Source organism: Balaenoptera physalus (genome assembly GCF_965194825.1).
Source record: "Balaenoptera physalus genome assembly, chromosome: 10".
Taxonomy (NCBI): Eukaryota; Metazoa; Chordata; class Mammalia; order Artiodactyla; family Balaenopteridae; genus Balaenoptera; species Balaenoptera physalus.
The window spans coordinates 97,293,660-97,306,340 of record NC_138889.1 but is presented as its reverse complement, the minus strand read 5'-3'; the positions used below and the strand labels follow the sequence as shown (position 1 = coordinate 97,306,340).

The 12,681-nt window shown below is 40.0% G+C and overlaps 1 protein-coding gene and 1 long non-coding RNA gene across 2 annotated transcripts in view; one reads left to right on the top strand and one right to left on the bottom strand.

The window, feature by feature from the left end:
- Window positions 1–12,681, bottom strand: part of HSD17B12 (hydroxysteroid 17-beta dehydrogenase 12) — a 177,750-nt gene that overhangs the window by 15,489 nt on the left and 149,580 nt on the right. The window contains exons 8-9 of the mRNA XM_082410569.1: window positions 5,207–5,288; window positions 3,507–3,572 (exon numbers count right to left, since the gene is read on the bottom strand). Of these exons, the coding sequence (XP_082266695.1) occupies window positions 3,507–3,572; window positions 5,207–5,288 (148 nt within the window). The remainder of the gene's footprint in view (window positions 1–3,506; window positions 3,573–5,206; window positions 5,289–12,681) is intronic.
- The window catches only part of LOC309636920, a 55,112-nt gene that overhangs the window by 26,575 nt on the left and 15,856 nt on the right, over window positions 1–12,681 (top strand). The gene's annotated exons all lie outside the window — the stretch shown is intronic.

The window sequence follows — 12,681 nt, the reverse complement described above, 5'->3', positions numbered from 1 at the left end:
TCAATCCTCAACATGACGGGTGGCCACTGGAGGACACTGAAGGAAAGCAATGTCATCTGACTTGTTTTTAATAAGATCACCCGGGAAACAGTATGTGGGATGGAGTGGAAGGGAAAACCAGCTGATAAGTACTCCTAGTCCAAAAAAACGTGCAGACACAACATACCACCAGAGAAAAACCAATAACTTTTAAACTGAGCTTCATTTACACCAGATTTTTTTTTTTAATCCCTTTGGTCAGAATTAATATGAGATTCTCTTCTACTTCAGAGTTCTGATGTGTTCACACAGAAATGACAACTGTACTTTTTCCTCACAAACATTTCAGTTTTTGTTTTTTCACCAAATTCATTCTAAGTTTAAACCATGAATGAATTCCTATGAAGGAAGAGAATGATGAATGAAATTACATCATTTGTAATTCATTGTTAGGAAAAAATAAAAATTTGTCAAAGTAAAATATTTCAGAAAACAAATGCTAATGTGCTTTTGTAGTAGCTGTTAGTCACAGCAGATCAATAGGCAGACCATATGCAGAAAAGATCTTTGAGGGAAACCAGACCGGAAAGTGAGAGACGAAACAGTCCTGTCTGTTCACGGAATTTTAGAAATTGCTCATCTATGCTCACAAGGCCTAAGACTCCCTTTGTCACTGAAACACTTGCAGCTTCTGGTCACACTGACTCTAGGTCACCCACCAATGGACCTTTAAGATTCCTGCTTGCTCTCAGTAGTGTTTAAAAATTGTTAAGTTAATAGCGTGAATATAATAGATTCATCAGAATGAGAAAATGGCACCACATTGTGTGGCACATGATGCCTGACCTCCCCTGAGTGCTTTATTGATTTCCTGTTACCAAAATATAACACATTCTACGTAGCAGTTTCAAACTATTAGCATTAAAGTGACTGGTGTCAAGGAAGGGGGAAAAGGGGGTATATGGTAGCTCCGTATAAAATTCAAGATTCTCGAAAACCCTGTCCTCCCCAGGGTACCCTGTATTTATGTGGAGCTGCAAATCGGAATGACACCAAAGGGCTATGACATCGAAGGATCCCTTGGGGGAGACCTCAGGTAAGGATTGAGGGGGAAGCAGGCTCTCAACTGACCCTGGAAGATGAGGAAACATTTACCCTAAAGATACAAGGGAGGAAGTGGAACTAAGCAGCCCAGCACCTTCTGGTTCATGGCTGCCTAAGCAGATGGATCCAGTAAGTCTTCAGTGCTGTCCTGAAGGCCTGGAGCAAGTAGCCCAGTGGTTAAGAACAAAGGCTTTGGTGCCAAACAGACCTGGACTTGAGTCCAGTTCAACATGAGCAAGTGGCTTAACCTCTCTGAACCCCAACTTCCATAAATTTAAAGATGCTGATGATCAACACCATCTTATAAGATCATTATGAGACGCAATGAAATACGTGGATACATATGAAGTGCTTAGCATTGTTCCTCAAAAGTATCCCCTCAAATATTACCTATTATTATTATGATTGATCATTTGAGGCTTCAGGATGCAAAAAGGAAAATACTAGGCTCACCGAATTAAAAGCCATAATGAACACTGGATGTGTGAAGAGGTGGAGGCAGGTCGTGGACAGGAGCAGGAAAGGGGTAAGAATTGCAACCTCTCCCAAGACATTGTTAAAAATGTGCCTAACCATGGAAATACTGTGCACCATTATTTCTTTGTGTTGAGCAATAGCTGATTTGAGACTGACACCCATAAAAACCTCTACATTTGCTTCCTCTTGTATTTTGTACTGTAGTTTCACAGCATTGTATCTGTTAGCTACATAATAAAATCAAAGGTCTCTATAAAAATTAAGTCAAAATGGATCAAAGGCCTAAATGTAAGAGCTAAAACTATAAAACTCTTGAAAGAAAACATAGGGGAGAAAATCAACTATATGTCAATAAAATTTTTTAAAAAATAGGGGAAAACCCTCATGACATTTGATTTGGCAATGATTTCTTGGATATGACACCAAAAGCACAGGCAACAACAACAAAAAAGAGATAAACTGGACTACATCAAAATTTAAAACTTTTGAGCATCAAAGGACACCATCCATAGAGTGAAAAGGTAACCCACGAAGAGGGAGAAAATATTTGCAAATCATACACCTAATAAAGGGTTAATATCTAGACTATATCAAGAACTCCTACAATTCAAAAATTAAAAGCAAGCAACCCAATGAAAAAATGGGCAAAGAACTTCAATAGACATTTCTCCAAAGAAGATAGCCAAATGGCCAGTAAACACTTGAAAAATGCTCAACTGCACTAATCACTGAGGAAATGCAAATCCACATCAAAACCACAATGTGATACCACTTCACACTCATAACGATGGCTACTATTAAACACAAACAAACAAAAAGAAAATAACGAGTATTGCTGAGGATGCGAAGAAACTGGAACCCTTATGCATTGCTGGTAGGAACGTAAAATAGGGCAGCTACTATGGAAAACAGTAAGGTGATTCTTCAAAACGAACAAAAAGAATTATCATATGATCCAGCAATTCCATTTCTGGGTACATATCCAAAAGAATTGAAAGCAGGGTCTCAAAAAGATAGGTGTACACCCATGTTCATAGCAGCATTATTCACAGCAGTCAAGTGGTGGAAACCTCCCAAATGTCCATGGACAGATGAACGTATAAACACAATGTGGTATATACACACAACGGAATTATGAAGGAAATTCTGACACATCCTATAACATGCGTGAAGATTGAAGACATTATGCTAAGTGAAATAAGCCAGTCACAAAAAGACAAATACTGTAGGATTCCACTCACATGAAGTACCTAGTGAGGTCAAATTCAGAGACAGAAAGTAGAATGGTGGTTGTCAGGGGCTGGGGGGAGGGGAAATGGAAAGTTATTGTTTAATGAATACAGAGTTTCAGTTTTGGAGGATGAAAAAAGTCCTGGAGATGTAAGGTAGTAATGGGTGCATAACAATGTCAATGTACTTAATGCCACTGAACTGCATGCTTAAAAGTGATTTAAATGGTGTTTTCGGTTATGTATATTTTACCACAATTAAAAAAAAGTAAAAGATCACTACCACACCTATATCATCCTGTTGTATGCAGTCATCCTCTCTCTAGTAAAACTCAGTTTTATTCAGCTCTCTCCTCTCTTGGGATTATTATACAGAGGCTTTGGAATAGTCATGGCACTCCTTGCATACCTGGCAGCTGAGAGATATTGACAGTCTAATTCTCTCAAAATAAGATCATAAGAACTTACAATTATTATGCACCAACTGTTTATGCTGCATAGTTCTACTTTAGGCATTACCACTTAAAAATTCTAGGAAATAATTGTTTAAAATCTAGACTTAAGTGCATAAAGGAAAAGAAACCATGTCTTTAATGGTGTGCTAACGTCACATTCACTTACTTAGGAATGTGATTTTCTTTCGTTGCCAAGACAGCAACAGTTGCTGTGGAAACCACACAAAAACAGGGATACTTAACTGAAACAAACTCCACTCACCTGCACAAAGATGCCCTTGCTCTTATATTCCTCATGGAGGCACCTAGAGAAGAAATCTACAAAAGCCTGGGAGGGGGTGGGGGTGAGAACACAAACACACATATTACATCAATCTGCCTGATCTGTAGCCATGGAAACAAAAATAATCAACTAACCATTTAACACTATAGTTTCTAATCATTCTTTTCATTTCAAATGCAGAAGAGACCTTAAAAAAAAAAAACCTTCAAAACCTCAAGTTTTCTTTATCTGCCACTAAATTAAGTATTCTCTTACCAAATATAATATCCAGACCAAATTCTGATTTAACTGGAAAAGGCTCTTATCTTTTCTTTTTTTGGAAAATGACTTTCCGAGAAGAAACGTCTTATTATATAACAAAGGATGCGTTCCTCCTCCCCACTTGCCATTCAAACAGAAACACAGTATGAATTCTGTTCAAGTCTGTTCTACGGGGATTTTGTTGTCAGTAAAGAGAAGAAAAGAGCAAGCGTCCTCTTGGTCCTTTGGGATGGCAAGATCCAAGAAGTGTAGAGGTGAACGTGACAGCCCATCTTCTTCCAACAGAACAACTTTAAATCTATTTGTAAAATATAACGTGCCATTTTTTACAAAGGTGGACTCAACCTCAGGCTTGAGATGCAAAGTATCAATGATGACTCCACTAGGGTCCTAATTTGTGACAGTCTTTCCGTGGAGCAGAACAGGCAAGAAGAAGTTGAAGCTCACCTTCAAGAAACATGGTGTTCATTTTAAACATGCCTACTGCATGTTTCAGATATATAGAAAGCAAGCAGATTGCAGGGCTGGGGGGGCGGAGCCAAGCTTTTTCAAAATACAGTACGTAGTCACTTTAAGTTTTTCCAGGGGACAAAGAGCCAAGTGAAAAAGAGGGCAGGTGTTTTGCTCTTTTCTTTTCCTGTCATATTGCAAGTTCTTATTGTGCATTTTATTTTGTTCATTTTCCCCTAAAAGCTTGTTTAATTTCAGCGTCCCAATGGTCATTTTTATTTCAGAGATGTATCCTATGCTTCATCAACGTATTTGAAAACGATGCTATTGACCTGCAGGCAGTACCAAATGCATTTTAAATTACTGTCCTAGTAGTAACGTGAAGAGGTGAATGGTGATGTGGTCTAAAATTATGGCATCTTACAGAGAGGTCTGGAAAATTCTTGTCTCACTCCAGAAGTGGCAGTAATATCTGTGAACTCTGAATAATGTGGCAAAAACTCACACTCTCCCCATCTATCTTGTGCATACTATGTGTATCTATGTGCTGACTAGCTGTGATCCTTCTAAGCTCTGTGGACCTGGCACTTAAGCTGTGTGCTGAGTCATTCATGAATCAAATCCCCATTCTTAGACTCATTTATGTTATGTTCTGATCAGCTGAGCTAACTGGTCCAGACCACCTCTCTGTTGGGAAGTACAAATACCAATTTTAAAACCAGTAAACTATTGGGAGAAAAAAAGCATCTGTGGATCTGAGATCTTGGTGCCTCATTTGTAAAGTTGATACCAGTCAGTATATCTCCAGCTCTGGCTCCTCTGAAACTAGTGTTGGCTATTTTCCTTTTCTTCTCAGTCCATTTGAAAACTGCTAAGGCTAGAACTTCAAGAAAGTTCCATGCCCATTTCTCAGACTGAAAAGTATTCGTTATTCTTATTCTGACACAATTTACTAAAAAATTGTTCACCTTGGTTGCAGAGTACATGGTCAACAGTGGAACTGGGTACATGCCACTGGCAGAGGAGATGTTCAGAATTGCCCCTTTAGATCTAAAAAGGAAGATGCAAGTAAACAGAATGAAATCATATATACAATTGTTTATAAATTACAGATCTAGATATCTAATTATTTGAAACATAATAACCTGGCTGTTTTTCTAACACACAGCTCTCCTTGCCTTTCATCAGCACGTGACACGCTTGGTCAGTGAACGAGGCATAACTCAATCAACTAAAAATAGCTCTTCTTTGCAATTAGCTCATTTCTCAGTCTTAGTAATCAGGGGCATGACCAGATTAGATCTTCAGTCTCCTCAAGTTGATTTCTATTCTCTGAGGTCTTCTCTGGCCATAGCACCAAGAATTCTTACTCTTAAGAGTACTCCTTGTATGCCTTTAATTTGGCATATCACCACATACTATCATGCTGTCATATTTAATCATTCTATGAGTATAAACATTCTTCTCCCTCAAAAAAACCATAAGCTTCTAGACCTCAGAGCCCTTATCTCACACTTTTCCTCGAAATACTCTGCACGGTCCTGAGCATGTAACAGGTACTTACATGAATGAATGGATATGTCCTGCTCTCAGGCACTAAATGCAGAGTTGACTCTAAAATCATGCGACTCTATAGTTCATCAAACCATATTCTTTTGCCAAGAGGCAAAGCTCAATTTCTACTGTAACTTTTAGCGACTAATGAAAGTTCAAAGTCAGAGAGTTACCAGGAATTACTCATTCTACAAATAAATGAAAATTAGTTTGAGGAAAGCAATGCTGTAAAAACACACAAGTTGTCAGCAGTCGTATATGGCTTGGGTAAAGTGTGAAGTTAGGGTTTTAGGAATTTTAGACAGAATTAACAGCCGACGTTTCCCCCTCAAATCCATTCTTCTCAGGGGAGTTGGTCCCCTTGTTCAGCTACTGCAATCTGCCCCACCTGCCTCCTGCCCTCTAGATCAGGTTCCTTTCCTTCAGCTTAGTTTCTCATTATTCTTGAGCTGAATTTACTTCCTAAGGCCTAATTTTTAAGTATTTTTTTAAAAGGACGATACAGACTCCTCTTATACAAAATAATAAAAGAAACATGATTAAATGGCATCTAAGTTATTTTAGACAAAACTCTGAAAAGAAATAATCCCCAAAGGTCACCTGGTCCATCTGCCAGCCTCTAGGCGAGATGCCACTTCAACCATCAAATGGAAGTCTGGACCCTCCGCTTAATGAGTCACTGAAAACGAGCTGTTGTTTTTTGTTTCTGTTTTTGAACTGAAGTCCTTATTAGTAATAGTTATATACACTTTCCTAAGCGGTGAAATCCATTAACACGTTGGACACAGAAATCAAATCTCAAATTTTAAATTGTTATATTACGGTTTTGAAGAAAGTTGGAAATATTTAGTCAGTGTATTAATTATACCATTCTTGTAGTTTTTGCTTGCATCTCTCACACAGACAGAAAAGGCTTTTCTTTTTAAATTTTAAGAGAGTAAGGGGCTTCCCTGGTGGCGCAGTGGTTGAGAGTCTGCCTGCCGGTGCAGGGGACACGGGTTTGAGCCCTGGTCTGGGAAGATCCCACATGCCGCGGAGCAGCTGGGCCCGTGGGCCACAATTACTGAGCCTGCACGTCTGGAGCCTGTGCTCCGCAACAAGAGAGGCCGCGATGGTGAGAGGCCCGCGCACCGCGATGAGGAGTGGTCCCCACTTGCCGCAACTGGAGAGAGCCCTCGCACAGAAACAAAGACTCAACACAGTCATAAATAAATAAATAAAAGAACGTGAATTTCTTTAAAAAAAAAAAAACCACTTTGGTTACTGAGACTTTTAATACGGTATTAATTTATGATGTTTAAAATATCTTTTTTTTTAAATTAATTAATTTATTTTGGCTGTGTTGGGTCTTCCTTGCTGTGCACGGGCTTTCTCTAATTGTGGTGAGCGGGGGCTACTCTTCATTGCGGTGCGTGGGCTTCTCATTGTGGTGGCTTCTCTTGTTGCAGAGCACGGGCTCTAGGCCCATGGGCTTCAGTAGTTGTGGCTCGTGGGCTCTAGAGCACAGGCTCAGTAGTTGCGGCACACGGGCTTAGCTGCTCCGAGGCATGTGGGATCTTCCCGGACCAGGGCTCGAACCCATGTCCCCTGCATTGACAGGCGGATTCTTAACCACTGCGCCACCAGGGAAGTCCCGTAAAATATCTTTATCTTTTATAGGGTGTTAAAAATGTTCTCGGGGCTTCCCTGGTGGTGCAGTGGTTGAGAATCTGCCTGCCAATGTAGGGGACACGGGTTCGAGCCCTGGTCTGGGAAGATCCCACATGCCGCGGAGCGGCTGGGCCCGTGAGCCATAATTACTGAGCCTGCGCGTCTGGAGCCTGTGCTCCGCAGCAAGAGAGGCCGCAATAGTGAGAGGCCCGCGCACCACGATGAAGAGTGGCCCCCGCTTGCCACAACTAGAGAAAGCCCTCGCACAGAAACGAAGACCCAACACAGCCATAAATTTAAAAAAAAAAAAAAAAAAAAAAAAAGTTCTCAAATTAGATCATGGTGGTGATATACTCTGTGAACGTACTAGAAACCATCAAATTATATGCTTTAAATGAATGGATTTTATGATATGTGAAATATATTCTCAATAAATCTATTAAAAAAGAGAAAGAGAAAGTGAAATATATTTATGATATACTGGAATGTGTCACCTTTAAGCTAAGGGCAGATCCCAATCAAGTAGAAGCTAAGAAAGCTATTGTGTCTTCTGCAATACAATATGCTTTCTGAGAAGTAACCCCAAATCCTGACAAGTTGCACCCCATCCTGAGCCCCAAGCATCTTTGTAGGTTTAGGTAGTGCTTTATTTTAATGTTTTCTCATGTAACCAGGAATTGCTATGTCCTCACTCATTCACAGCAAGTGAAGAAAAGCCAATTTGAAGTAGTTGTAGAAGATGCTGTTTTTCACTGTAACCTATCACTGCTGGTTTTACCAGCGGGATTATGGGCTGGATGATACTCAAATTGGCTGAGGTGGCTGCATGTGCCCTTGAACAAAAATCTTACATTCTTTATTTCCTTCCACAGAAATGAAATACAATTTAAAAGTCTTCCAAAATTAAAGTTTAAATGTTATCAAAAACAATTTAAAAATTAAATCTTGACCTCACCAAAATTGATTCCTAAAACTTCACTCACCAAAGTAATGATTTCAATACAGGAAAATTTATTTAAAGATAATAGAAACCTCATTCCTGGTTGCAAAATTCATACAGACCAATAGTCAAATATGCCACAATTATGCAAGCATGTGCTTTGTTTACTCCTTGAGGCAAGTGAGATTTTTGTTTCTCAAATATTCTACCCTAATTTAAAATTTCTAGGGGGTAGAGTTAGTTTGAGTTAGTGAAAAGTCAGAATTGGAAGGTACTTTATTCAAAACACCATATTTGCACTCTAAAATGCATGAAAGCGAATCCAACACCAACAAAGTATAAAGCGAGAATGCACTAGATCTAAGTAAACACTAAAAGGATAGCATTTATCACTGGATCAAAATGACAGTAGAGAAAACACCCCTTCCACAAGAACACTGTGCTACGAAGAAGGTTTATCTCATAAAAAACCTTCCCCCCACACACAACAGCATACAAGTCTCTCTCTCTCTCTCCAAGGATAATGATATTCGACTTAGTTTTGTCTGAATCACAAATAACACACTTGTAGAGCTGTCTCAATCCTTGTACTGTATACACTATCTATTCTTTACGTAGAGATGGAGATGAACATTTGGGACCACGAGGCACAAAGGACTCGCCTTTAAAATCAACTACTTTGTCTAGCGCTAATCCCCCATCTAAGCAGAATTAGTGACGTCAAACCAGTTTCCATGGCACAGCCAGACTCATGACAACTCTGTTATATGAAGCAGAAGGACAAAATGGGCTGTGCTTAATTGCACACAGAAACAAACATAAAACCAAACCCTGGTTAATCTCTCATTTTCTGGGGACTTGGGGAACAATTCTAAGACTGGAAGGTACATTGAGAATATTTGCTGAAGTTCCATAATGAAGACTCACGATGCTCATATTTCAGCACATTTCTAGTTTGTTATGACATATATCCAAATAAACAAGTCAAGTAATATTTTCTGTGATACAACATTCTTAATTCATCAGGTTGCTTACTTGCTAACAGCCACACGATGGTGTCTCAGTAGTGTAAGTTACTGAGGATCTACTAGAATTAAAATACTGCAAAATACAAAGCAGAAAACACCACTGCAGATAAGGAAGCACCTTTTCACCCAAAATTATTCTCTTCAATGACTAGCCCTCCCACAAGCCAGACATTAAACACACCAAACCCTATAAAATTCAGTACCTTATATTTATAGCCTCCTATAGCTATGCTTTCTAGACTTTCCTCCGTCCTGTGAAATCCCCAATTAGAAAACTCTCCTTAATGATCACTTGGATAAAAAAAATTCCCAAGCCTCTTTTCTTCCTTACATGTCCCACTATTCTATCAGACTGTTGTAGTATCCTTGTGCACAGCTCTTACAAAAATACTGTTGTCACAGAGGAAGTGACAGGTCTCCCATGAAATAAGTCACTGATTTCTGCCTTCCTTGGGACCCTCTCATCACTGCTCCACGCTGCACGTGAGGGGGGGAAGATGGGGAGGCGTAAATGCTGCTGTGAAGCAATGGAACACAGGGTCAGTCCTAATGTGGACCGCTTACTTGATACAGAGTGTGACTGCAGACAAGGGAGATTGTGCAAAAAAGACTACATCCCAATTCTTCATATTTTCACTTCTTATCAGGGAGCATATAAGTGTGCTCTTGGAGGGTCATTACTTTTTTTTTTTTTTTAAGCTTAAACATAACACAGAAATTGGTACAGACAGTTCTCTAACAGATTCTCAAAAAGACTGAGAAACGTATCAAAACAGGGTTCCATGTCAGAAAAGAATCCTGGATCACGGAGGTCAGATATATAATTAGAACCAGCGATCCAAATACATTATACAAACATTGCTTTGTGGAAGAAAGTTTGCAAACATTTCCCACATGAAAGAGAACTGCCTGCCCTAAAACACCATAACATGTCATAATTCCACCTTAAGCAGTACAGTATGAAAGGGGCTATTTTTAGCTTTTCCATGGTTGTTATGGCAACCACCTCCTGGCTCCAGCTGTACAAAATGTTTATAATTCCAGGGAAGTGGAAAGAGCAAGTTTCCTCTATAACGTAATTATGCACTTTCTACTTGTATGATAATAATACCTTAGTTTGATTATAGGGACTTGTTTAGTGATAGTCAGCTGGCCCTAGGCTATAGTTCTAGAGAGTTTGGAAAATCGCATACATCAGAAGTAGAATCAGTGAAAGGGGAAAAACCCACAACAACAAAGAACCCTGCTGTTCCTCAATGGAGATACAAAACCTACGTACGGTAACCAACCATAGTTATGCCATTTGGGGATGGTAAAAAGGGCAGGCTATAAACAAATCACTTGTAATACGTAAGTAAGAATGCTTTCAGGTGATCTGTGAACTCGGAGTCTTTCTTTCTTCTTGGGCACACAGCTAACGACATTTCTGGCCTCCCTTGCAGTTAGCTGTAGCCTGTGACTGAGTTCTAGACAATGGGATGAGGGCAGAAGTGAGGGACACCACTTTTAGGCCTGGCCCAAGAAACCACCCATAAAATCATCCTTCCCCTCTCTTCTCTCATCTGCTGGCTGGATGCAGATGTTTCTGCAGAGAATCGCAAGGCCCAAGAGAAGAGTGGACCCCCTCACCCCAGATGGAAGGAGCCTGAGATCCCTGGATGACTGGGTAGAGCAGAGCCCTGATCACTGAGCCACACCAGACTGTGGCGTGAGGGGAAAATCAACCTTTAGAGTGTTAAGCCACTGAGATTCTGGGGTGGTCTGTTATAGCAGTTAGCCTGCCTTGACTAATATAATGAGTAACTCCTTTAACTCAAGCAGACATAGCTGTTCCTTCTCCTATCCAAAAGTACCGATTCATAAAACCCACTTACATTTCTGACTAGTTCTTAGCAGGTGCCACAATCACCCCTGTGACATCAGTTTCAATACCTAGCCTATGATGGCTTTCTACCAGATCATTTCGCAACCCCCGTGTAAAATCAATTTGATTTCTTACAGGCAAGGATCCAATTCATCTTCTGTATGATAAACTTTACTCACTGAATGCCTGTTGAAACAGATGGATCCTTTCCTTTGCATTCTTTGTCTTTATCTAAGGCTCCAGCTACAACTGTGATCGTGGCTGCTAGGTCTACAGAGAGAGGTGTGAGCACCTTGTGTCTGTATCATTTACTAACTGATTACGTAGCCTCATGGCACTCAGTTTCTTTGGATCTCACTTTTTATGTCAAATGAGGGGGGGTTGGTCTCAATTAAAGTACTGAAATTCTCTGACTCTTTGAATCTAATTCTTCCTGGTCATAACCAATATCTCTTTTGGTATGATTTTTACCAACACACTTAAAAATTCCTTTTACAGTACCTCTGTGGTATATAAATTTCTTCTTTAACGGATGGAATGTACTATCCTGAATTAATACTGTGTCACTTGCAGATATCCAAACTAGAATTAAGTTGATGACCCAAACTTCATCCCTCTTGAGTTCTACTCTGTCTGCCCTAATTCTCTGTAATCTTCTAGGATTCTGGTCTGGTTTGACCACCATCACTTCCATACCTGACCATCAGGGGCACACTCCCACTGTAGCCATCAGTAAGTAGTTTAAAGGTTTTAAAGGGGAATTTTACTAAAATAAAGCAATTAAAATATACAAAACCACATGTAAAATGCATTACAAAGAAAGAGCCTTGCTACAAAGTAGCTGCAAAACAAAATGGATTCCTAACTTCAGTGTCCTTATTTGCATGACGGTGGGAGGCTATCGAAGTTAAATGAGCAAACATATATCAAGTTCTCATCCAACACCTGGCACATAACATGGAATCAATAAACACGAGCTGTAAACCCTGCCTAAAGCTGGTCATGGAGGTTTCTTCACAGAAGTAGGGTCCCTGGGTCTCCCCTTTGCAAAGCTGTGACTCCTTTGGATCTCTTCCAAACTCAAAGCTATTTTGCAGAGGAAGGATGACTGTGAAGCCCTAAATTTAGCATATGACCAAGCAAGCCCAGCTCTTTGCAACAGGTTTTCTTGGAAAGCTTAGCCATCACTCAGGCTTCTCTAAGGGAGGAACAGAGCTTAATTACCATCTGACACTTCACGCTATTTCAAATGTTAAGGACTTAGCAACACATTTCTCGATAAAAATGAAGACATCTAGCATATCCTAGTGGAACCCCATTCAAACTGGAACACAGCTGGGGCTAGAGGACACAGCCTCTTCCTCCAAGGGCAAGGGTGGGGGCTGACATCTCATAATCACTTTCTAA